At 40.8% G+C, this 27,397-nt stretch overlaps 1 protein-coding gene across 11 annotated transcripts in view; it reads right to left on the bottom strand.

Moving 5' to 3' along the window:
* Nucleotides 1–27,397, bottom strand: part of ralgps2 (Ral GEF with PH domain and SH3 binding motif 2) — an 81,475-nt gene that overhangs the window by 50,860 nt on the left and 3,218 nt on the right. For 2 of the 11 annotated variants that reach the window (XM_044361312.1, XM_044361316.1), the window contains exons 2-6: nucleotides 8,164–8,216; nucleotides 6,250–6,362; nucleotides 5,874–6,004; nucleotides 5,221–5,328; nucleotides 4,507–4,557 (exon numbers count right to left, since the gene is read on the bottom strand). In XM_044361312.1, the coding sequence (XP_044217247.1) occupies nucleotides 4,507–4,557; nucleotides 5,221–5,328; nucleotides 5,874–6,004; nucleotides 6,250–6,331 (372 nt within the window). In that variant the 5' untranslated portion in view covers nucleotides 6,332–6,362; nucleotides 8,164–8,216. Of the gene's footprint in view, nucleotides 1–4,506; nucleotides 4,558–5,220; nucleotides 5,329–5,873; nucleotides 6,005–6,227; nucleotides 6,363–7,724; nucleotides 7,835–8,163; nucleotides 8,217–27,397 lie in introns of those variants that run through there. The other 9 variants (XM_044361313.1, XM_044361315.1, XM_044361320.1 and 6 more) reach the window with 9 other exon arrangements.

The raw sequence follows: 27,397 nt of genomic DNA, 5'->3' as shown, positions 1-27,397 counted from the left end.
ATGACAGACAATCATAAAAAGCCTAATACATCCCCTTTAATAATTATTATGTTAAAAAAAAAGCATTCAAAGATGATTAAAACACACTTTAATTACAAAAAAAAACTTCAGATGTGTCATTTAATGTGTTTTGATGTAGTTTTCAGCTTCCACTTCTTTTAGACAGATTCTGAGAGTATTCCATTGGCACACGTTTGAAACTTTGAACCAAATCCTCTTCGACAAAGGAAAACATGTCATTGTGGTTTTTCTGTCTCTGCTGCCAAAACATTATTTTCCTCCACCTTTCACCACGATAAATGTGTTTTACCATTATGCTGACAGATTGTAGTGTAGGAAGTGTTCCCTCTTGTGTTTGTTATGTAGCAATTACTGTCCGATCCTTACACCACAAACACAACTCTGCAAGACTACAAGGCCCTACGAAGTATTGCATACAACATCTCTTATGTCTTAGTTATGACTATATGAAAAGGCACTAAATGACTAAGTGCTTTTTCTCTCACAATCAATGCTGGAAAACATTAAGCCTGCAGAAGAGACAGGTCTGAGTGTGTGAAACATTACCTGCCTCCAAATACAAGTCATCATCGTCTCCATGACTCACATGAGACCTTCAATCTGTTCAGAGGATTTCTACAGTGGAAGCGCAGACGTGAGGAACTGACATACTTTTCAGCGGTACGTAAAATGCAATCTGATAGCTATTCCCTGAGAGCTGCAGCACAACTTGCCAGCCAAAGCCACTAAATAACTTACTTGGCTGTTGTCAACCCCCCCCCCCCCCCCCCCCCCCATCTATATCCTTCAAACTTTCTTTTCCTCCTTGCCTCTACTTCACAAACTTTGATAAACATCCAGCTGTAGATCATCAGCGGTATGTCTGATTATGAAATTAAAATGGCCTACTGGGACAGAACAACAGAAAGAGATGAAGAAAGGAAAAGTCTTCCACTGTTCCCATTACACACAACTTTATTCTTTCCATTCCTCTTGTCAGCTGGTCTAGCCATACAATAGTGAGAAGCGATCCAATCTAAGTCGGGCTTGATGAACAGGAGAAACCCACGCTCACAACATATTAGTAATCACTGCCTCGTAAATTTAGATGAGAGAAAAAAGATTTAGCTACAAGTCCCTTGCATCCTTTTCTCTCTCTCTCTCCCTCTCTATGATCCATCTTGTCATTTTAATGGCATTTCACTTTGCAAACCAACAGCCAAGGAACACATCAAGGATTCATCTGGGGGTTGTAGATTAAACTTTGCTCTGCTCTGCATTATAGATTATTTTACCATCAAAAAATAACTTCTGGTGTTCCGATCAATCACCTGTTCTGCAAACAGAGATACAACATTTGATAAACCACTGAAGATCCTCTGCTCCAGAGCTCTCCGTCAATGCCCCTGCGATCATTTGTTTTACAGTTCGCTGATGTAACCGTGAGTATTATGGTGTTGTAACGGTTTGACTAAGCGCCGGGGTGCCAGTCAGAGTGCAAGTCTGACAAAGATAATATTTTTTTAGTTATATACCAGTCAACTCTACATAGGACTTGTGTCTTGCAGTACATGGCCCCTTAACAATCACTAACAACCAGGTATTTCAAAAGGCTCCAGCAGACAAGAAGAAACTCAAAACACACAAGCATTTGAAGTCCATCACAGTGTATTATGCTGTCACTGCTCAATACCAAACTCACAGTTCCAATTCCTACTATGAATAAGTCCTTATCTCAACAAAAAAAAAACAAAAAAAACTCCTCTTCGGGATCCCAGAAAGCTAACAAAAATACTCAGTTTGAGTCTCAATACCACAGCTCGCCAACGAAAATAAACCCAAGTGACCCGAGTGTCAGTAGACGAGGGTCCGTTACGTGTGGGAAGTAAATTACAAAATCCTCATGCACGGTGATGTCTTATGAGCTGTCACTGAAATATCATCAAAAGCAGATGTGTTTAGATTCTGTGTTTGTCTGCTGTGTCAGTGGCATTGTTCGGCTCTGAGTTTTCAAACCTGGCTCTCTTCTTGTAACCTTTCCAATTAAAGGGTTATTTTGAAATACCGGCCGCTCCAGTCCAGCCCAGGGTTTGGAAGAGAAGAAGATAGAGAAAATGAACTATGCTTCCTGCTCAGAGGGATTGGCCAGATTTTATACCATCTCCTCACACTGGTGAAATTAAGTGCCTCCATCCACAGTTCTCATGTAATCTTTCATTGTGATTGTGACAGAAAGTTATCTTTTCTTCTCCGTCCAGAACGATTTGGCGAGACTGCTTTCCATACATCTGCTCCATGTCAGGGTTGGAACACTTAAGTTAATGAGATCCTCTGTTCTACTGCAATCTCATGCCAGAGTGTCTGTTTGTGTCATATACACATGTAAAAATGTTGTAAACGCTAGCACACATAATAGCATTTGGACATTTAGTCTCTCTTTATGGTTCTCACTTTTATACGCTCGCATACGTTATATAAAAACCGTTATGGTGTGTTTATGGAGGGTTACAGTATCTGCTGTAAGGGCATTCATGAAGCGTGCAATAAAAACATTTTTAAATCAGTGCAACCACAGAAAAGGAACACTTGGAACTAATCTGGTGGAAAATTTGACCCATCTATTGTTTGTTATTATGCAGAGTCAAAATATGTCAATTTGAAACATTCTGAAGAACATCTGGACATGTCAGAGATCGGTAATGCGTGAAAATCTCCTGGAGACATGATATCCAACCAAAAGGTCGACACCCACACATCTATTTTAACAAATGAGAATTACAATTTATCACATCATGGAAACTAACACACGCTTTGCCTTCTTTCCACCCTCTCCATCATCTGAGAGAAAATCATACTGTGAATATCACAATATTTTTCTATAATAAGTTTTTTAACTCCAATTATGGCCATAACTGCTGCTCATTTATCAATGACAAACACACTTTATCAATGTGTGTATATCAGTGCTGTTTTATGGCATTTTAAGGGTCCTGAAAAAGGCAAAAAAAAATGGGCTGTATGTCAGTAAAAACATTATTGCAACTCAAGGATTCAACCAAGTTATTTAATATTTTCCTATTCAGGTAGCGAACAGAGTGAAACAGCAGGTGTGCACCAACACATGCGCGCGCACACACACACACACACACACACACACACACACACCTGCTTTCCCCATCATGTGTCTGAGAGGAGGGCAAGGAGACTGACAGCAGTGGAAACTCTAGTTGAGTTCAGTTCACTCATAGCTGTGTAACTTTTTTTTCAGCGAGTGCTTCGAGACAAAAGCACAGTGAGAGCAGGAAAAGCTTCTCTAGCCCACTCTGTCCCTGCCAGGATGCTGCTGGGTCACTCTGCATACTGTACACTCTGCTCACTCTCTCTCTCCAGACTGCAGCCTTCATCTCCTTGTCAGCCCGCCCCCTCACTTGGGCCGGCGTGGCCATAAGACACCTTTCCAAATGCCCCCTCTTGCTTATTTTTCCCCGTTCCCACTTCATATCCCTTTACAAATCTCACTATCTTGAAGCAACAAGTGAAACCACATTTCCAACCACCTTAACTCTTAAATCTTCACCCTGAACCAATACTTTTAACTTGCAGCATTAAACTTAATGCAAGGACACATTTTCATTAGGCTTATAAAGTTAAGCCAGACTGAACACGGGAGCAAGCTTGCATTTATAAATCCTTCAATAGCCTCTGCTTGAACCTGGCCCAGTGGAGTTAAGACGATGGGGCTGGAGTCCAGACAATGTCAATGATTTCCCTCTCAGTGAAAAAAAAAGGCAACAGTGCTAAGACAAGCGTTGAATAAAGCTATTCACAGACTTTAATCTTTTCCATTACTCAGACAACATTTTACTACAATTGTTTGTGTCGTTGTTATTAAAATTAAATCAAAATGTGGTTCAAGGAATAATGAGGCCGGGCCTTGCCAGAGGAGTGTGTGTGCTAGAAGCTGAAACTGAGACAAGCAAGTGTTGCACATATGCAATAGCAGGAGACAGCCTGTACCACACAGCATTGTGCTGTGGTCTATATGCTGCTTTTATAAGCCCACAGTGGCCAAGCCTAAACACAGGTTATCCATGACTGGTGTCAGGAAGGGTCTAACAGTCCAAAAGAGAAAAGGGTCTCACTGAGGCAACAGACCGCATTACTGACTGAGACGCAGGTATCATTTTTCTACATGAATGTGATATGCAGCTCTGCGTGGGAGCGCTGATCACAGCTGCTCATAGCACTGCATGATGCAGGGATATTAACTGCAGAAAGGCAGCAAATGGAGAGAGTAAATCCTTAAATATACATATGCATATAATTATGTATATTTTCTGTTTGACTATGTGTGTTCTTGTTGCATAATTTCAGATGTGAGAGTCCATGTATCGGTCTTTGTCACATACAATTTTAGATAAGTCACTCCTAAACCAACAACAAAAAAAAAAAAAAAATCACAATATGTTTTAAAGTGGTCTCTGTACAGATTCAAAGGCAGCTCACCTCTGGCTGGATGGCTTTGAACACAGGAGCATCCATGAGTGTAATCTGGCCCTGGAGGAGACAAATTCAACACCTGTTAGTTAACTGCTATGTTCAAATCATGCCACACTGGCAAAATATCATTTTTCATCATGCATATGCAATACATATATATTGCATAGGGAACAAATATTAGTCTTCAAATGTACAAAATCCACTAAAAAGGCCATTTTACCTTTATTCATAGCACTTTTAAATGTGTTGATATACTAAAGAGGAGATGTCAAATGAAAATGCTTGAAAGCAAAGAAGATAGAGAGTGCCCTCTTGTGGCTAAATCGGGCAGGCCAATGAATAAACAAAGCATTAAAATCAGATTATAGGCATCAAGAGGAAAAACAACTTTCATTTGAGAAATTGTGGAAAAATCCTGAGCAGAATTATTGCTCAAAACAAGGTAATTAATTAATTAAACAGAAATGTGACTCCTGTTTGTTCAGAGGTGCCATGGAAAGTTTGTGCAGAGCCAGCCAGAGGAAATCTATCAGTGCCTGCTTGTCACCGCCAAACATCAATTATTACTGATTCAAACTCTGACCCCATTTCCTCTTCTACCATCCCATCTCCTCCTGTCTCAAGTCAGCACATCACATTTGTGCTTACTGAACGTTTCATTTTTAAACACGCATGCATACAGGTTAACCAGGCGAGAAACACACTAAGAGCTTCACTTACTGCATATTCTTCAGGAGTGACCTTCAGCACATCAAACACAACAGCATCAAAGCTCTTCTTCAGTTCTGAAGAACCTTTATCACTGAGAGACTCTGAGCTGCTGCTCCTCTGGAAGACAACAAACAAACACACACAGTTCCTGTATATTATAAAGGTAACAACTGAGGTAAGGTAACAGAGAAATAAGAATTAATGACTGTGCTGTGAATAACGAGGTTATCAGCTAGAGGTGAGAGGTGGAGAAAGAGCTACAACAATTAATCGATTGACAGGAAATTAATCATCAGTATTTTGAAAATCAATTAATCGTTTCAAGTATTTTTTTAAGAAAAAAAATTATCTGTGTCTGCTGTGATACTGAACTAATATCTTTGGTTTATGGACCTGGTTGGTTATGGTCAGGACAAAAACAAGATATTTATATTCTCAAACCTTAAATATGGGTATGCAAGGTTTGAGAGGGTTAAACAACAACAGTGTTAGTAGCATTAACAGAAAAGGCTGAAAATGTGTTGGCGTAATATTTCAGTAGGAAAAAAAACAAAAACAAATAAACATATACTTAAGCTCTCTATGTTGAGAGACAGAGCAGCATGCAGAGGATGAATTTTGAAAAGCGTGGGGAGAGGTCTGACGGGTGGGCGTGGCCTCACCTCAGAGACTGTTGCAGCGGTGGTGGTGATGCTTGATTGGCCATTAGGGAGGTCCATCATTCCCACACCATCTAGCTCTAGCGCAGGAGACCATTCATCATCCTCAGCTGCAGCAAAGCCCGCCTGGCCCTCTTGAAGGAAGACACACACACACACATACACACACACACACACACAAACACACACACACACACACACACACACACAAAATGTGAATAAACTTTGGATCAGCTCGATCATTATCACCTGCATGTAGAACAGATTGATCCTTCAGCTTGTAGCAGCAGCACCACCTTCTGGCTGAATTAAACTGACTTCAGTATTCTAAGATTCACTCTATTATGGGCTACTGACTTGACAACTGAACTGAATTCACCCCGAGAAAATGAGTTGAGTTGATTGAACTTGAGATGGCGATGAAAGTGTTGACAGGTTCGGCTATTGTCCCAGCAGGCCATACGGACGTACACTTTCACAGCCTGTCATTTACTACACAGGAGAGAGAACAGAACAGAAGGAGCTTAGGCTGAGTATCAGGAAGAGATCTTCTGTGAAAGGGGTTTGGAGAAAGCAGCTGTCAGTAAAAGCCACAACACTAAACAGCTTACACCCGACACAAGAGTATGACCTGCTGCCACTCAGAGTATGACCTGCTGCCACTCTGTGTCTCAATTTGTCTCTTTTTCCTTTTGTCAAATGTTTAGCAGAGAAGGAAATGTACATCCTGAAATTCACCAGGGTCACTCACAGCCAAGCCAAGTTTACTCACATGTTAGTCTTCTTTTCAAAACTGATCTGACTGACAAGTTGTTGTTAAGTGGATTAGTTAATACTGAGAATCGAAGTACTTATACCACACTCATGTATGCCATTCATGCTACGGTCAGTAGCATACAACTGATTAACGCAAACATATAAATATGAATAAGACCTGCACAATACAAGCTATCAGAGCTGAAAGCGCTGTTTTGAAATGGTCTTTCAAATGTCAAAACACAAAAGGTATTGAAAGCTTTAACTAGTAAATGATTGGTATTTTTCCTGATAAATTACATAAATTATTGAATCAAATCTCAACATTGTCACTAATTATTGTGACAAAATATTTTGGCATGAGCATCAATTACTGAATGTGGCACAAGTGCCATTTTTGTTGTCTTCATCAGTACGTCTGACATTTTTCCTCACATCTCACAAAGTGTTAAATAATGGGAGCTGGAAAAAAAAGTAAAACAAGTATCCATGTCCATAAATATCCCACAACAATAGATTATTTAAACATTTGATGATCTTATGCAACATTAAGGTAAGGCTGGAGAGTCCGTCTACTTCTTTTACAGATAGATTGAAATTTTGTGTATGATTCTTTATTAGGATATTTTAAAGTTTCTGCATAATCCTCTCTGGCCAGGACTGAAAACAGTTCAGAGACTATTCTTTGCCAAAAGCACACAGAGACACTAATGAAAAGTAAGGAGCTGCTCAGAATAGCGAAGGCCAGCGAAAGCATCTCTGTGTAATTGACAATGCAGGCCTCTTTGAGTGTGTGTGTGTGTGTGTGTGTGTGTGTGTGTGTGTGTGTGTGTGTGTGTGTGTGTGTGTGTGTGTGTGTGTGTGTGTCGGTCTGTCTGTCTTTTTGGCTGGCTCAAGGCTCGAGCTGAAATGGCCTGTGCTTTAAGAACCATTAGCTTCCTTCCACAGCTGCACTCTGCTGAGCCAAAAACAAACACCAATACATCATGTCAACTTCTCTCACATTGTTTGACAGCGGTACATAATTACACTGGAAGCAATATCCAGCCTGTCTGTTTATAGAGTCATACATCTGTAATTACCTTCCTGCTCCAATACCTGTGTATGTCTTATCCTTTTCTCCCTGGACAATGATGTAAAATATCACTTGGGGTTACAGTTGTCACACACACATGCATGCAGCCCAGGGTTTTTAAAGTTAGTGAACACTGCAATAAATGTGAATATATACACATTTAAAGACATGCAAGAGCCCTTTCTGTTGAAAAGAACACACTAAATACACATGCAAATCAACATAATCTATAACTCTTCTCTAAGTCAATTTGTAAAAACACTAATTTATACTTTGTTGGATTCCATCTACATTGCTGTACATCTAACAAAATAAGCAATATTTGCTCCTGAAACTCGGATAAGTCAGCCTGTAATCATGTGCCAAGGTAATCCTACAACCCAGCAGGCACACAGACATTCCTGTGCTGCAACCACAATTTACCAAAACAAGCTGTCCATGCACAGACAAGGTCATACTTACCAGTCGTGTGTCAGATGCGCATAGTGCTGGAGGTGAGGTTAGCCTGCTGCTGTCTGTGTGAAAGTGAAAAGAACAAGAGAGAGAAAAAAAAAGGGGGGAGAGACAGAGAGGAAGGCAGTGTGATTCTTCTGAACATGACCCACACATCCACCAGTGACACACACACAGCCAAAAATCAAATGGCTCGTCTGATTGGTGTAACAAATCATCACCTAATACAATGACAAGATGTGTAGCCAACTGTTCTTATGGATACTTTGCTGGTTTTGACAACCTGGTCATCATGAGCTCACTACTGTAAAAAAAATGAGGGGAACAGTTTGACAGAATTAAGCTTCACAACAAACAAATTCTCTGTAAATCTTCCCTCACACATGTGACCAGGAGAGCGCCTGTATACCTCAACTGCACTGCCAAAGGTATTTATGGCGATGATACTTATGTGGCCTCATTGATCACCTGTAATCACATTACCGTTGTGTGCCTGAATTTACTATGACCACTGCAACACCTACATGTGCTTGAACTGACCCCGAAACAGTCAAAACAACAAGACATGAATCTAATATTGACTGAATCTGAAACGCTACATCTTTCAGGCTCTTTCAGGAGTGTAATGCTGGATCTGTTTTGAACAGACAACCCTGGTCCAATCATGGCAAGTGTGCTGGTTTTGTTTTTGAGTTATACAGTAATCTACCAGACAAACAAATAATCATTTAACTCACAACTTTAGTTCAGTTTATATTTTTATTAATTAATTCATAGCAAAAACTTACTTAAATACTCAAAATTTGTGTGTTTGGGATTCTTATACACCCCAGACTGTTTGCAGCCAACTTCATGCATTAAGTATAAACCCCATTTGGTCTGTGGAGCTCCGACTACTTATGACTCATATCAGCCAGTAGGTGTCTCACTACTCTAAGGGATGAAAGCCTGTGTGTTGGGACTGTGTGGGACTCTGCTCTAGACTAATGCTGCATGCTCATGCTGGCAGACAGTAGTTGGCCTTTAGCCATCAGGTAGGGGCTAAGATCTTCTCATCCGCTCCAGGTTGTTATCATGGTGGATAGGGGTACAAAGCTCAAGAGCAGAACAAACAGTGGATTAAGATTTCCACTCACCAAAGTAAACTTTAAACCTTTGCTGACATACGCCTCAACATTCTTTCAAAGATCACATCCGACCAAGAAAACACTGTCCCAGAGCTTCACCTCCGTTAGGTTTTAACAGCCCTGAGGAACGACACGTTTTTGAACGAGGAATAGAGGGATAACATCGCTTTGTACACAAAAGGTAACAGTGCAAACAGCAGATACCTGTCTTTTCCACATGCCATGCTCACTGTAGTCATGTGTCACTGTCACACAGTGGAGCGTTGATCTGCCTATATAGAGTAGTATAAACATCCGCTGGCGTAAGTCTGTTTCTGCTTGTCTCATGTTAGTCATTTTGCTCTGTCTGAGCTGCTTGTCAGCCATGATTCCCACAATCCTGGACCAGCTTACATTAAACCTTACAGCTCCTCACGACGCCCACACCTCCAGCTATAAAACTTCCTAAACACAGAGAGCAACAACACCCCCTCCTTCTGACTCACTATCCTCCCTATCCAATCCTAAGTAACCAGTGACCCTGATGTAAGAGCCCCCCCTCTCTCCTCTTGGAAAGATCTGTGTACCTCTGACAGTGAGCCGAGTTTGATGACATAATTGTACATGGTTGAGTCCTCGTGTTTCACTCACTGGGGAATATTTATACGCCCAGCCGAAGGAGTATAACGTGAATAATGATTAGGAAATGCTGGGAATATCAGGATGAAAATGTTTCGGCATGGCAAGGATAAGACTTTGGGACGATTTGAAAGGAATTAGAGGAGGAAGTGGAGAATAATAGAGGAAGAGTGACAGAAAGTGGATTGACTCCTGTTGGAGCTCGTAGGAGAGGATGTGTCGCTGTTAAGCTAAATGTGACTCATTACACTGTGTAGCAGGTGCTGTTGAATCAGGCCTCTCTGATTCGGCTGTCTCTCTCTCTCTCTCTCTCTCTCTCTCTCTCTCTCCCTCTACTCCTGCTTCCAGACTGCTATTTGACATTCACATGCTGCAGCTCCAAACACAGAGGCACAGGCTGCCTAACGGGCCTTGTTACTGAGGGGCACAATGCGAATTAGCAAGTGTTTGTGTGTCGTCATGCACATGCAGGCGTATTTGTGCATGTGACAACACATTCCACATCCTGCACTGACCCTTTACATTCCTGTCCCTAGTGGCTCTGAAAACAGGTCTGAACCACCTCCACTCTGCACGTCCTCTGTCCTCCCTATGCTGCTCATCACCCGTCCCTTCCCTCTTCACCTCGACCTTATTTCAGAGCAGAAATATGTCTGTACTGATTAGTTAACAATAAGGATATTTTGCAGAAGACAAACAAGTGAATAAAAAAATGAGTATATACACTGCATATAAGACAGTAGGGCTGCAACTAACAATTCTTTTCATCATCAATTAATCTGTTTATTATTTTATTGATTAATCTATTAGTAGTCCATGTCAGACAATGATGAAAACGCTAATCACTGTTTACCAAAGCCAAAGTGCAACATCAAATGTCTCCTTTTGTCCTGACCAACAGTCCTAAACACAAAGATATTCAGTTTACTGTCATAGAAGACTAAAGAAAACCAGAAAATATTTTACATATAAGAAGCTAGAATGAGAGAATTTTCTTATTTTTTTCTTTAAAAAATGACTTATGACAAATGACAAAATGATTAATTGATTTTTAAAATAGCTAGTGACTAATTTTCTGTCAACAGACTAATTGAATAATCAACTAATTGTTGCAGCTCTATGAGAAACTGTTTGTGACGATGGAGGGAACAGTAGTCCACTATTCCTTTGCCTGCACACAGAGGAGATAATTACAAATAAATCGAAACACACAATACAATCTGAATCGATTAGTAAATTGATTCCAAGAAGCACAGGAAGTATTTAATAAATCACATCTTCCTGGATTATTAATCCCATCCACATGAATGAATGTTATCATCTGATTTTATGGGTGATAATACACAGGTAAAAGTGCTTTTAAAACTTTACCAATAGCCTCATCTTGACCAACTGACAGCAGCTGTGCAATATGGCAGAGATTTTTAACACAAGTTGAATAATTAAATTTTGATCATATATTATTGGACAAAATGGTGGCGGTGCATCACAGATGGTCCTATGTAGGGTAACACTGTAAGAACCTGGCATTCAAAGACACAGCACACCAGACTGCTCCAGCCTTAATCCCATTTACTTTTGTATGTGTATACATGTTTACTCACAACCACATTTCTGTCTCAACACCAGGCGCAAGCTACCACACACACACACACACACAAACAAACATAAAGGATTAGTGTGTGTGTGTGTGTGGGTGGGACCAAACTTTATGTGCCCCCTTTACAGAAATGTATCTAAAGTGTGTAACCAAGAAAAAGTCACATGCTGTGAGCCTGAATAAAGGATCAGACATGTGAGATTTGTGTAACTGTCAGCGTTACAGAGTGTTGTGCGACAGAGACGGTTGTGACAGCTCTGCCAGTCCCTGCCTGCAGCACTGCAGGCCTGTCTTTGACACCTAACAGCCCTGCAAGCCTCGCTTCTCAATCTGCTCCCACTGTGAGTGAGAGCACCAGAAATGTCCTTCTGCGTCACGCTCACAACAAGACTCAGACCTCATAATTATCAACAAAAAGTACATGATTAAAGTCCTGGCCTTTTCACTGCACAATCTTTTTTAAAAAAAAAGGGAATAGAAAAGAATAAATTTCTTCCTTCCTTTCCACTTTTGGATACCTGCTCTCCGCCACTGTCTGTATAATGCATGCGCTGTACGAGCATGTGCATACTATTTTTGCCTGGCAGCGGCAGGACCTGATGTATTTGAAAAGCATGTCGCAGATGCACCAAAGTCAGGGAGCCAAAGTGGGTCAGTGTGTTGAGCTGAGCAGTGAGGGGTGTGACAGTCCATTAAGCTGTACCTTCTTTTTTTTTCCTCTTTAGTACACACAAACTGTCTGCAACCTAATTACACTGTACACCCTAAGCAAGAGCATCCCCACTGTTAGGAGCCTACAAAGTCAAAGTCAAAGCTGTCATTTTAAAGGCAATTAACTTGACATATATAAAAATATTGTTACAGGCCTCATTGTCTTAAGAAGGGGAAACATTGTACAGAGCTAAACCTGTAAACATCTTGTACCTTCAACATTAGGTTTTAAAATATGAAATGTGGGCCTACTGCAACTACCCTCATTACCCTTTCAATTCTGTTTACAGGAACCAAAAGAATAATCTTACCTCTAACTTTTATATATTTTGTGTATCCTTTTAAATCACCAGAGAGCTGGTCAGTAGTGTTTCAGTTACGCTATGCCATTGAAGACTAGATTGAGGTTCTCACTTTCGCTGGGCTGTAGTCAAGCCTGCAGGGGAGAACACTATTGATCTGGAACTAAGAGGGGCCGGGCCGATCACACACACTCTCTAATAACCTGCACATACACACAGTAACACAGCATGTGGCTGCATGTCACAGCAGTTCGATATACACTGCTTTCACTCAGCAGGTTGGCTGTACGAACAGAGGTTGGTGGGATTGACAGCATAGGGACAATGGTGTGTATGTGTGTGATGTGTGTGTGTGTGTGTGTGTGTGTGTGTGTTGAGGGAACATGACTAACAGCCCACCATCACTTAACATGCCACTGATGTTCAGACTGTTCTGGAGGTCAATAATATCCCTGTCAGACAGTACACACACACGTATGCATGGGCCTTCTCAACATGTGTTTGCATTCATATAGTCACATTCATATAGCCCTGCTTCTCACTGTTAGTAGTTCCATACACTTCACTGATAAACCTGAGAATTACACTGAATTACATCAAATAATATAGATAAAAGTTAAGTTTCAGTTTAACCTCTCACTCACCATCTGTCTGCTCCCACTCTCTTGATCTCTCCCTCTCTCACTCTTGTTTCAGCAAGTTAGTTAAATGGCATTTAAACGTCAGTATAGTTGAATTAATTTCTGTTCCTGGTAGCAACACCAGTTCACCAAAAGTAGGCAGTAGAGCTGCAATGATTAGTTGAACTATTGACTCAATCAGCAACTATTGTGGTAATTGCTTTATTGTTTGGAGTCATTTTTTAAAGGAAAAAAAAAGTCCAAATTCTGATCCCAGCTTCTCAAATGTGAATATTTGCTGCTTTATTAAGTCTTTTATATAGTAAACTGAATATCTTTGGGTTGTGGACTATTGGTCGGGACAAAAGAAGTCATTCGAAGACGCCCCCTTGGGTTTTGTGAAACAGTGATCGAGATTTTTCACCATTTCCAGACAATTTATGGACTAAACGATTAATCGATAAATCAAGAAAACAATCGACAGATTAATCAACAATGAAAATAATTGCAGTCCTAGTGGGCAGCATTCAACTCTGGTCAGGAGGAGGGTCGACTAACACGTGTTGATCAATACAGATAATCCCTGATGCAGGTTTGACCTGTGACACTGAGTCGGTCTGAATGGGGTTTAAGCAGACAGAGGCGGCTCTATTGTAGTTTGGAACAATAGAAGTTTGGAACAGAGACTGTTTACGCGAGTATAACTGTAGAAAGGGCGGAGGGAAAACAAAAGACTAAGTTTATAAAATTAGGGCTGGGTATCAGTACTCGATACCTGTAAAGGAATTGACCGAAATAACCCAGTACCAAGTACTATTGAAACTTCTCCAGTCAAACAATACCTGCATTCGATCCTTTTTGTACCCAGATCTAGGAAAAAAATGACTATTTGTATGGTTTTGCTCATAGTCAATGACCACTACGGCCCACTACTGCAGCAGCTACAACCCATACATATGCTCGACTTCACCACTGCGGTGTATTTGACAGAGTTGGCGGTCCAGCTTGCCAAGATGCCACCAAAACATTTGAAGGTACCGAACGAAGTACTCTATTGTTATCTGTATCTATCACTTTAAGGGTACTACTATTGGTACTGGTATTGTAATTTTTTAAACGATACCCAGCACTACATAAAATCCACATGCTCCATTTGCTCAAATTTTGAATAACTGTTTTTGCCCAAGGCTCTCCAACTGTCATCCCTGAACAGGGTGTTTCTTAAATTTAATTCTCACACACTGAACAGGTTTATAATTTTGAGGAATCACATGGTTTGCTGAGACAGCTTACACCATATGGTAGTATCCCTGTTGCTTAGCGAATATGGCTCTGGTTTCTGGCTTAACACACACACACACAAACGGAAGTGAGAAGATACCTCTGCGTCACAGATATACTCGTCCTTCCAAGGGAGAAGCCTACATATCTGATTAATCACGGCAGCATGATGCCAAAGAAGAAAATAATTTCATGCTGCCGTATCACTTCACAGTAAGAGCATTTTTTAGAAAATCAATAGGTAATGAACCCATTGACACCACAGACTTATTCCACCCCGACACTGAACCAACTGTGCTCTACCCTCTAACATACTGAGCCATCAGTTCATGAATATTTAGGCCTGTCTGACTGGAGAGAAGCAGGATCTAGTGGGAAAACAGAGCACCCAGTGATATCAAAGGCAAGGGTGCAGACAATGTAGAAAACTGTCTAAGAGTGCAAATTAAAATAATATCTAGTAGCTCATTTTGGTGCACAGTTGACACCCTTCTCCACTACACCCTTAGTATCAAACATGATAAATGACGACCTACTTATATCAACTAAAACTAAGATTTTCCCCCATCCATTCTTTGTTCATCACCAGTGCTTGAATTAGAATAAAAAACATGCCAGCACTCCTGCAGCTGTACGGTATGTGGCTTTTACCATAGATGGTATATTCTGTTATGGCTACTGTACATCCCATGTGAGATCTATTTCTGTACGAAAATGCATGTAAATTCATGAGGAGCATATGTGCAAGTAATCATTTTTGAAGTTATGAAGATTTCCTTCACAGTTTTGAACTTGAATGTAGAATATATGATAATAAGATACAAGACTTGTATGCAGTAGTCATGTATAGACAGATAGAGTTTGGTATGCGTGTTTCAACATAACCAATTGAAAAAACAATGACATTTATTGACCGAAAGATTTACAATGAAAAAGACTGCCGATAAAAGGAAAGCCATAATGTTTGGGACATTATTTCTAAAAGTGAAGGCAAATGAAATATCACCTTGAAATATAGTTTGTAACCTTGAGGGGTACTAGGATAAGTGTTACCACCAACAATGCCACATAATTTACACTACAGCTAAACACTGAGGTTAGAAACAAGAGAAGTTGCAGCAGCAGCTAAATTCAATGAAGATCCTTAATCATTTTCTTTTCTGAGTCCATCTTAGTGGTAATATTTTAGCGCTGTTTGTTTTTTAAGCTATTTGGCTTATTTTAGTTGTTAGTCATAGAGTTGTGTGTACTTGGATTCACCAGGAGATCAGGGTTGGGCAATCGTCTGTATTTCATATTGTTCTGCTGTCGTTACCAGAGATCACTGATAGATGATATGATCGCCTACGGCAGCAGATGGGGGACGACCTCTAACTTTCTCTGTGATCGCTCACTTTAAATGTCACTATAGCCGATCTCACAGCACTGCTGCCGTCATTGACCTGTATGTTTGTTCATTTTGTCAAACCATGTAGTTATCACAAAATAATGATTTTATGTGCAGAGCAGAGCAATTGTAATGACCGCTGATGAAAGTTGTATTTATGAGCTGTGATCAAATTTCACCCTACTTCCGACGCCTGACAACAGAAACAAATTAATATGTAAATGATATTGATATACTGTATAACAATCTCTCAGAAGTACAGTCATTTATGATTTATTGTGTAGTTCTCAATTGAATAAGCTGCAAGGTCTGACAAGATGTGACAAAACAACATGAAATTCAATGTCTTTGTCTTTTCTTCAACAACTGTGTTGATTTTCTATGTAGAATAATAGAAAAAAAACAACTTCTACATTATATCTGTGCTGACTAATGAAATGTGTTTGAGTTGTCAGTTTGTTTTTTTAAACTGTCACACTTTAGTATTTCGTTTTGATACATAAAGAAAGCTTCATTTTCAGCCGTAAAGGCCAACAACTATAATTTACATGGACAATTAAACACCATCACCAGGTTTGTCAGCTGTGGTTTGTGGTGAAGTGCTGATCAACTGATTCATACAGTACAAAAGACTTGATGGATGTTAAGTAGTAACATCAAATTAAGTAAAGGATAATCAACGAGTAGGTGATTATCCGCTTTGCAACGGGTGGTTCATCGCCTCCACGTCACGCCTTAAAACAGTTTAACGCACACCTGCAAGTTGATTATCCCGCTTATACAATGGTCATTTGCCAACAATATAAAATAAAAACATTCGCAAATTTTTGGTGAAAGTTTTGCACTCAAAATCGAAAGGTTATGAAGCAGGAGCTTACCGTTGCCATGACAACTTGCCACACTGTACTCACCGCCAGCCTGCACTGAGGCATAAAATTCACATAAGGTGTCATTAAGCATAACCGCAGAGTATGTCTCCAAATCAGTCTTTTGTTTTTGGTAGAGAAAGTCTCTCAGTATATTAACTGCCCATTTTATTTATTACCTTTTTTGTATTAATCTCATCCCTATCTTCATTTAAGCTCTTCAGGTGTCAGTTCCTTTTTTCACTTGGTTTCTTCTTTTCTTCTCCATTTCTTTTTCCTCTGCTGCGTCCCATTCTTCAAAACTTCAAAATGAGTAAGCTTTGACAGCTGTGCTCTTTAATGTTGCTATGGTTACAGGTTGGGTAGCAGATGAATTTAGAACGGTGATTAAACTTGAGCAGAACTACGTGTGCAATACACGCTTGTAACGCACACCTGCCGGCCAATCAGAAAAGAGTATTCACCCAGATCATGGTATAAATGCAAACAACCACACGCACACCTAAACCTAGTTTAGAGAGATCCGTCTACCCTGTTTGTGAAATTCCACTAGTTCTAAATCAGTGTCGTAGCAGCAGCTTGCACCGTGGGGTGTGATTATGCTTTTTTTAGATGTACTTGCCTCCCTCTCTCTTTCTCCCCTTCTCCCTCGATCCCTACAGGTCTCTGGGTTGATAATTAGAGCTCAAGCTTTACAGACAGGCTGTTCAGGCCTGTCCCTGCCTCTGTCTTTTCTCCTGGCACATCCTCCAGTGACACATAAACACTTGGTATACAACTGTCACAGAACTAGATAACACCTACAATTAACACCTTCCTGTAGCCCAGACCTACAGCTAGAAGCAGCATTCAAAATGAAAAATGAATAAATACAAGAAAAAAAATAATCCTACCAAAAATCAATATAATGGTGCTACTGGTCTTGATAACAGTATCTAGTTATCCATCAGACGAATCCAAGAGAGGCTGCGGTGCCAAGCTTGTGAGTAGCGGCATGTGGCAGGATCCCAGAGCAGCAGCCTGTCACGTGTGGGTAAAGCACTAGCCTACAGTTTTTGTGTGTGTGTTGGCTTCAGCCTGATTTGTAGCCCAAATGGGAGCGGGCAAGCAGCCCAGCCCAAGTTCAACTCTGCTGCTGAAGACTAGGCGACCTGTGCATGGTGACAGATGAGCGGGGGAAAGAGGGAAAGGAGTTGAGGGGGGGGAGGAAGCAGAGGAAGTGTGGAGCTGGCAGCAGCACTGATGTCTGTGGTCATTCCCTGCACGGACTATTAACAAGGAAAGGGCAGACTAACAATACAGAGCAACAGAGCAGTCAGTCAGAGCAGTAATGTTTAGAGGAAACTGATATGATCTCTATGTCTTCCTCTATGAGCCTCCGAGGACTGGCAAAAGTCAAGCCCATGGCACTAAAACCTCCTCATGGAGACCAAGCAAACACTATTTACTACTACGCAGTGACACTGCATGCCATATATGTAGGAGAAACTATCACGATATATTGTCTTGTCAGGGACAGGATTCTGTGATTGTGTGTGCGGATGTGTAAGTGAGAGATAAATGTGAGTAAAGCCCAAACACCCGGCACAGTGGGCCAACCGTTGGATGTTTTTTTCTTGACAGCATCAAATATCAAATCAAGTTAGTAAAAAAAAAAACACCCAACTTAGCTCTCCACAACTGTTACTGTAGGGTTGGATAATATGACAATATATAGCCTAAGATGACAGAATTTCTTTTAAATACTTTCTACCAGGGCAGCTATCCTTTTAATATCTCTGGGTCTATTACACCATTACAACCTTAATTTGTTGGGTATTTAATTAAGTGGATTATCCATAAACATACAACATCTATTTTATTCAGGTGAGTTTCAGTCTCAAGGTAATTTGTGATACAGTAATATACTGTGCTACTTCAATATTGAAACATATAGTGAAAGAATTGAGACTATGATGTTAGTTTTACTTTGTCTATAATCGAATCACACACTGCCAGTGCTTTTCTTGAGAGGACTGCTGACTGTCTCACAAGGAACAATTTTCCACAGGCAGGAAAAATAAGCTTCCTCAACGCTCAGGGTGAAACACTGGATTTACTGTCCATGTTTTTAAAAAAACATCAGGGACACAAAGACGCGCCCTTTAGAGCATTGAAGCCATTTCAACAACTGGTAGTAAATACGATGTATATTATTATATGAATCATATTAATAATTGAGTTTCTATTTTGTATCTTGGGATAATACTGTACACCCAGAATATGAAACTCTATTCATTGTACAGCATTAATGTTTTTTCCCAACATTTAAAAAATAAAAGCATACACAGAAAGCGTCTATAGACATGACTTGGTCTTAGAAGACATCTGTAAAATGTCAGGTGTGATTAAACTAACATGAGGGTTGGATGGAAATACATTTAAGGAAGAAATCGAGCGTCATTGTCACTATGCTCGTTCACTAATTTGAGTGTCTTGCATTACATTACATTTTGAACAAACACAAGTCATCTAAATTTCTACAAAGCTGGCAAGTGAAGTCCCGGTGGTGAATGTGTCAGTACAATGGTTACACAACTATCACTGACATCACAAAGCATCAGTCTGAATGATTTGAGGTAGAATTTATTGTACTTTGTATAGAAACCTTTTGACTAACTCCAGCTAGCTTTCTATAAAAACAGGCACAATAATACAGGATTAACTGTGAATGTTTGCTGTACACACTGCATTGAGTCAGCACTGTAAATATATTATCTGTGGTTTTGGTCACAGCAGATGAGTGCAGGGTTTTTCCTGCCTATCTCAATCTAAGACAGCATGTCTATATGTGCTGTTGTTTTTCCAGAAGCCAAGAAAGTTTAGTTAAAAACAGCAACACAATTGCAAAAACAACAAGGAAGTGTTGAAACCACAGAGAACAAGTAATGTTAGAGGGCTGGTAATGCCAGACACTTCCTGTGGTTGCTTTTTACAGTAAAAGCCTTACATTGAATAGGATTATGCCTGGCTTTTATTGTGGTAGTCACTGGTTGCTTTGTCTAAATTTAAATTTTCATAATAAACTTTCCTAAGATTCCCACCCCTAGTATTTGTCCTCCCAAACTACAACGTTGGTGAAACCATGCTGATGCCCAGTGTTCAGGTGTTTTAAAGCAGGCGTGTTCACTCAACTGACTTTCCTCCAATTATGAGGTTTTGTGAGTCACACTTTAAAAAAGAAGAACATTATTTATTCAATATATAGGTTCCTCATTGTTTACAAGACACAATATGCGTGTGTCCTTTGTTTCTATGAGAACATCATAGTCAACACAACTTCCCTCTCTTTGAGTTAAAGTCACTGCATATCAATAGGACATCAGCAAACAGATGGTGTTTGAGCAAAACAGTCTTATCTCCATCTCTGTCTGCCACTCAAAATATGGTTCTCTCACCTTCACATTGATGATAGCACAAAGAGGGACACACAGCATGTCCCGAGGTTAGTTCCGGGTGGGCCCTGAGGGCTTTTGAACGAGACACAGACTTAAGAGATATGGCATGCTGCAACCTGACAAACCGTACAATTATGTGAGAGCAAAACACACACAAAAACACACCCAAACAACCACACTTCTCGAATAACAATACCTTCTTTCTAGAAATGACAAACTCTCAACGTACAACCACAGGAAACTCGCTTATGGCGGAGACTAGTCAACAAACCCCTAACTGTAAAAGCCTGCTCCTATCAACCAAAGCACATGCGCTCTTAATCTTTTTTCAACAAACACACTTCATTTGATCCCAGCTGCTCATGTTGTAGCCATCTTGTGGTAAACTCGCTTGCTTGTTGGTCCTGCCAAGGTCAATACTGCAGCCAAACAGGGACTGAGATACAATATATTAAGAGGCAGTTTTATCAGGTAGAATGAGATAAGACAAAGTCAGGGAGCAGCTCTATGGAAAAACAGAACGAGTCTTTCTCAGCATGCTATACTGTAGATCTCTCTGTGATTTGAAAGTACAAATCCTCAAGTCATCCATCCCTCATATATAACAGTGAAATCTACAGGGCATCTCCTGTCTCTGTAACAATGAGTTCATCTCCCTCCAGCAAGTTATTCTGTCCTCTTTTAGGTTGGCCTACTCAGCTGAAATACTGAAATAGCAGCGCACCAGCCAATGCTGAAATACTCCACAGTGTCTTTAAAAGCAACCGTGGGCTACCTCCTGTTAGTCTAATATCCTGTGTGTGAATATGAGGTTTGTACAGCAAAGTTTTTATTAAGACAAATATGGACTTGGCTATGAATATAACTCAGTATTGCAGATACTGTTAACTTTAACCTTTGATCGTTTACTTTAGTTTATTTTTGATCCACGTCACTTTGAACCTGCTTAACTGAGCAAGACTGAGATAACAGGCCTCCCATACAGCTTAACACACGCTCGCACACACAGTGCTGCATGCATGACTTCCCCTAACTTGGCATTGCTCTGCCTCCAGGGCCTGATAAAATGGCCAATTACAGCTTAAAAAACAAAGGGAGCGCAACCAAGACAGAAAAGCAAAAGGACAAAAGAGTAGGAAAGGGACAAGAGGAAGAAGGAGTTTGTGATCAAAGTGTGTCCACTCACAACACTTGTTGTTCAGGATAGGAGCCAAAGCAACAGTCATACTGTCACCCAAAGCTGGTCAAAGGGACATGAACCAAACACACACACACACACACACACACAGTTGTTTGCTCATGAGAGAGAGTTCACTAGGTCAGAGGTCACATGGGAGAATAAAACATGACACCCACACACTGAGGTCAAGGGAAAAAAAACAAAACAAGAAGAGATATGGGGAAGGGAAAAAAGCAAAAATTGTGAAATCCTCTAAGAAAGTGAAACTGGACCAATGTAACGTCTTGGCTCAAAGCAAAAGGAAAAACAAAAGCAACAGGCGATGAAAAGAGACAGAGATTTTGCCTAATCTGGACATAGCAGCCTCTCTCTTACTAATATGGCGGGTACTTACTATTACCATCTGATAGCAGCTATGAAAGATTGTTTCTTTCATCCTTCTCTCACAAGGCAGAACAATGTTACACTGTGTGCTTCTTCCAGTTAGGGTGTGTGTGTTAGAGAGAGAGAGAGAGAGAGAGAGCCTGCATCGAATGGAAGAGGAGCAACAGCTGAGACTTGGGAAACAGCTGTATCTCTTCAATGCCTGCACTGCTCCCCTCCCCCTCTCCCTCTCTCCCTCTCTCCCTGAATGAGCCCCTCACACCCCTCTCTGATCCTCCTCTCCCACAGAGCAGCATGGCCAGGGGCTACGCTGTCTGTGTGCACAAAGACACACAAATTACAGTACGTGCACGAGTTACACAGACACCATCGGTACAAGCCTCTGTTCTACTCTCAGAAGACAAGTACAGACAGGATGCTACCAAACATTCATCTATTGACTAAAAATAGGAAAGACGTTGCCCTCCCTCTTCCCAAATCCTTCAAGTCCTCCTTGCTTTACCAGACCCTTACTATGAGACAAAAGGAAGCTATCTTCAGATTATCCTTTGAAAAACAAAGCAGAATCAAATTTAGGCCTGCTCCTCAAGTATTTCTGGGTACACTGACAGTTTATAGTCTTTTACTGTTGCAAAATCTGTAGTATATACTACACATTACTAGGGCTGCCCCCTACTAGTCAACTAAATATTAGTCTTAGTCGACCAAGTTTTCACTGGTTGGTTGGTTGCAGGAAAAAAAAAAACAACAACTCTTTTCAGGAGCTGCACCTGTCAAAATTAGGTCAAAACATTCTGGCTGGACCGTGTATGAAAACCTAGAGAGCTTTTAATTGAAACGACCGACACGGGAAGTGGCGACACACGTTTACGCGGCTGGTCCCTGCAGTTATTAGATAGTTATGAGATAGTTAGTTACTATGTCGGGCAGGAAATCCAAAGTGCGGGATCATTTTGAGAAGGTAAAGGACGACCCCGAGAACTCTGCAGGCAAATATTCCCCTGTCATTCATTGACCTCAAACATGATTTATCATCTGAAACATGTAAGTAACGTTAGCCTGACATTAGCCACTTAGCATGGCCGTTCTAACGTTGGATAGCCTAGATAAACAGTATATATTGTCATTAAACGTGCGATGACTAGTCAACTAATGGCTTGAACTAACAACTACTAGTTGACTAAGAAAATCTTTAGTCGGGGGCAGCCCTAATATACACATTTTGGACTTTTCTCTAAGTGAGTATCCTTAAACTTGTTTTTGTACTCACATGAAAGGACATATGATAGTAAAGCTGAATTAAAATATTGCGAAAAAGGAAAATAATGCTGTTAATAAACGTCCAGTTTGCCAATTTGACAGTTGGTGACATACAGTGTGTAACTGAAGGCATGCGAGCGTGAGAGTCTGTCTACAAGTCAAGACCCGACCTGTGGGAGCGTAACAAAGGCAACAGGAAACAGGTTGTCTCGGTCGCACAGATCTAAACGGATGACACAAGAGAAAAACACATTTGCTTAAGAAGTGAATCATCACCATTCATTCAACAAAGGAGGTAAAAGGAGAGACAAGAGCAGAACAGGTGGGGAGAATAAGGCCTCATATTCATACACTTTGTACTTCAGGCCAAAAAGCCCACAGAGTGCCGGTCTGATGTGGAGGAGAGACTTAAAAAGAACATTTGTGGGAGAACAAGAGAGCAAAAGCAAGAAAGAGAGGTGGAATCATGTTCTCTGTATGTGATCTATTGTCTTTGGCAGGGTTCAGGACCAAGTTCACAAGTTTCCATGATATAGCCGAGGCTCAGCTCTCAGTGTAGCTCTCGAGCCAAGACACTCAGGATTCAGACAGATAGATGAGGCTGTGTGCTGAAACCATGAAGCCTCGTCTCCGGCACCTGATATAGACCGGCGGATCAGAACAATATGCAAGGGAAGTGGAAGGGTGCGGCTTTTGTCTGTTTATGTACAATTCAAACAGAATTGGGAGTATGGTTTGTATGCAAGCACAGTTTTCACTGCCTGGTCCTCACTCTGTATCTTCACAACAAAACAATCGTCTCACAAAATCTTGGCATGTTGCTGTCTCACTCTGGAGTCTGTTAATCCACATTTAGACCTCAAGTGAAACATCCTCTAGTGAGAATATTCCAGATATGCAGAGCAAAATGCCACATGACACAGCAGGCCAGCCTCAAGGTGTCATGTGGAACGGGACCCTCATAGCTGACATTCTGCATGCCTTAAAGGCTAGGCCCTTTTACTACAACCCTGTCCGTGAATTCACCTTTGACCCCTAACCTTATAACCCCAAACACCTACGACCTGACTCACCAAGTCTAGCTAACACCTATCAGTTCCGACCTTAAAATAGGTAGATTAAAACAAAAGCATATGCACATACATAGATGCACAAAGATGAAAAGACATGCAAGTTAAGCGGAAAATCTTACCACGCAAGTGAGGCAGCGGCAGCATCGAATGAGCGGGGAAACGGCAACTCTACAACCCTGTCTGACACCATGCAGGAAAATATTAAGATTATACTGAATGCTCTCTCTTACCACTGACGGATGGACATCGCTGGCCATATATGCTTATGACAGTTACAGTAAATTGTATCTCCGACAAATTACAGTATATGGGTTGTGTTCGAATTAATTTTAAACAAATTACCTGTTAGCTTGAATTTGTTCAAATGCGATTTTTGGAAAATGTGACAGCCCTAATACAGACATCTTTCCACTTTCATAGGATCTGTTTTAAGTCAGAGGGAGTGTGCGGTGGACAAAGCTTCTGACAAATGGTAGAAGCTGGTCAGGATTGCTAAACAGGTTTGCTGTCATTTGGCAGATAGTATTTTTATTTCAAGTAGTGGTGCTCTGCTTTTGTAATCGCTCTTCTTTCTCTAGTTCCAACTAGTAAAGCCTAGAAACAATTTTGCTGATGACGGTTTAGATCAATAATTCAACACTAGCTGCAACTACATAACAACATACACACACATGCACATGAGTCACATGAGCTTGACCAAGAATCACACAGGGAAGCCCCAGGGGTTCCTCAAATGTTTGACTAGTCAGCCAAACACATTGTCTACACAGGGTGTGTACCAAATGTTAGCAGAGCAGCAGCAGAAGCTCAACACACAATCACTGTAGTTAAGCACGTAAAACTAAAGAAAATAGGCTTGAAGTGTATAAATGCTCTTTGGGTTGTAATTATGCCTCCTGTGTAGACAAGCTGTAATGCTGAATTCAAACCTGTCATAAGCTCCACTCCAGAACATGTTAGGAGCATCTCAGTTACATCAAAAACCAAAATGGCTCACACAAATGAAAACTAGCCCCTTTTTCACAGCCTGTTCAAGGCGTGAATGCTGCTCCTTTATTCCGCCTCGCTGTTCTGTATAAAAAAGGTACAGACACAGAGTGGGGGGGCAGAGTTACTCCGCCAGTAAGCCAGCTACGGAGGTAGTCACAGAGCCGAATCGACATCTTTGTAAAAGGGACAGCCAGCGTGGCGGGACAGGGAGCTGACAGGGAGCTGATGCTGTGTTGTGTTACACGACTCTGAATCCAGAAGGCCGGCCTGCTATTTAAAAGTACACACAGGGGTGGCATTATGCCGGCTTTGTTCGATTCAATGTAGAAAAGCAAAGGCAGCTTAATGACGGATCTTCTTTATGGCTGTAATGCAGGATCTCTGTATAAAAGAGCCTATTATGTTCATTAGATTGTTAAATCAATAGTCTGGTAGGACTTCCACCGCCCATCTCTAGAAATGTTGCGACATGTAAATATCCATGCATTACAAGTGCCCAGTGTCACAACAAATCCTGTTTCCAGCTGCATGTTCAGGTTAATAAAGGACCAATGAAATAAACATCAACAGGCCGACAAGGCCACAGACTGGGTGGCAGTCACAGTGAAGGAGCAATTATGACTGATAAGGTTGAAGGAGAGCTGCCGCTTGATTCATAGCTCAGTTATGGCTCAGCACAGCTCCATACTACCATGAATAGTTTACAAGTAGGGCTTGAGATCAAATTAGCACCAAGTCTCCAAGACTATCACGTACCAAAAGTTGGCCCAAAATGTTTAATCAGGGTATTGGCTTTGTTCGCTTTTTCATTGTGTTCAGATATTTCCTGATTTAAACCATAATTATTATTAATTGTATAGCACATCAGTCAGGAAGAGTTAGTATCATTTGGTATCAGTACTGAAAGCCGGGTATGGTACCGGTGCCGGTAATGTCACAAGATAGCCAGACTAAAGCTGAAACTGTTAGTTGATTATTCAACTAGTTCATCGACAGAAAATGAATCCACAACAATTTTGATAATCAATTTATCGTTTCAGTCAAAAATGCCCAAAATTCCCTGGTTCCAGCTCCTCAAATGTGAATATTTGCTGGTTTTCAAAGTCTTACATGATAGTAAATTGAATATCTTTGAGTTTTTGACCATTGGTTGGAAAAAATAAGACATCTGAAGATGTTTATCTGGGCTTTGGGAAATTGTTATAATCAGGAGATTCACACATATTGAAAACAACCTGTAGTTGCAGCCCTAAGCCAGACATGTTTACAAAGACCCAGGAGGACGAGCACAGGGAGGAAGCAGGAGGCAAGGGCTTGTGGGTTGTTGAATTTAGTAGGCTATATGTCAATGCATCATTAGAGATTTTCCTTAATAATTAGACAGAATGAAGACAAGACAGGACTAAAATAGCATAAGACTGCACTAATACAAAGAAAGCAACATGAAAAACAAAACACAGAAAAGTAAAACAAACCAGAAACTAAGAGTTTGACAAAAGAGGGGTAAGAAAGACAAATTTGTGCAGCAGTGCACTTGCTGTGTAGTCACTCCCACCAGTGGTTAAATTCAGGCGAAAATGTTCTCAACGCTCCAGGCCTCTTGCCACCGCTCGGCTTATTCTGGCGTGTGTTAAGTAGGATGTGTGTGTGCGTGTAACAGATAGAGATTCAGACATCAGTCACGAGTGACCCTCTGTGTACAGTTTACACTTTAACATTGTCTGTGTTGAACTGCTCCTGATGGCCTCTACTTCTCTTAAATGAGAGTTGTGATTTCAACACAGCAGGAAGCACATTGTAAATACACTAACAACAATAAGAAGAGGCAGTTTTGCACTACTTCCTCAAACACTGTTCGGTGTACAAAAAAAAAAGACAGTGGTCAGTCTACGCAGTGAAATGTGGTGCCTGCCTCTGAGATTTCTGTAGTGAAAGCTGAGCCTCACTTTATCCTTTCCTTTTATCTCCTTCTCACACATACGCAAACAGTCATGCACACCCTCAGCTAGTCGGGTGCGAGCCAAGCGAAGCATCTACAACACCCACTTCAACCAATTGCCAACAACATCAGAAACACCTCATATGAAAATCTTTGACTAACACACAATCATACGCAATATTATTATCAGTGTTCCAAAACAACTTGTCAAGACCTTTTATATTACACCAGACAGGAACAGAAAAATATGGAAGGCTTAGTGGGGTCGACAATAAAAAGCTTTGTATTTGTACTTGTTGTGGCGGAGCCAAGACTAGGAAGGCATCAGAGGAAGAGTGTGACGACATGTGACTTCGCAGTTCCATCTGTGCTGAATGGATGTGCCAGACACACGCATAAAGTTACCCTGGCAACTGAGCAACAGCACTGGTTGGAGGTCACACAGAGAAAAAGCTTGATGCAGACCAA

This window comes from Thunnus albacares, chromosome 9 (genome assembly GCF_914725855.1).
Source record: "Thunnus albacares chromosome 9, fThuAlb1.1, whole genome shotgun sequence".
Classification (NCBI taxonomy): Eukaryota; Metazoa; Chordata; class Actinopteri; order Scombriformes; family Scombridae; genus Thunnus; species Thunnus albacares.
Note: the sequence above shows the minus strand (reverse complement) of the source record. Positions and strands in the feature narration are given on the sequence as shown.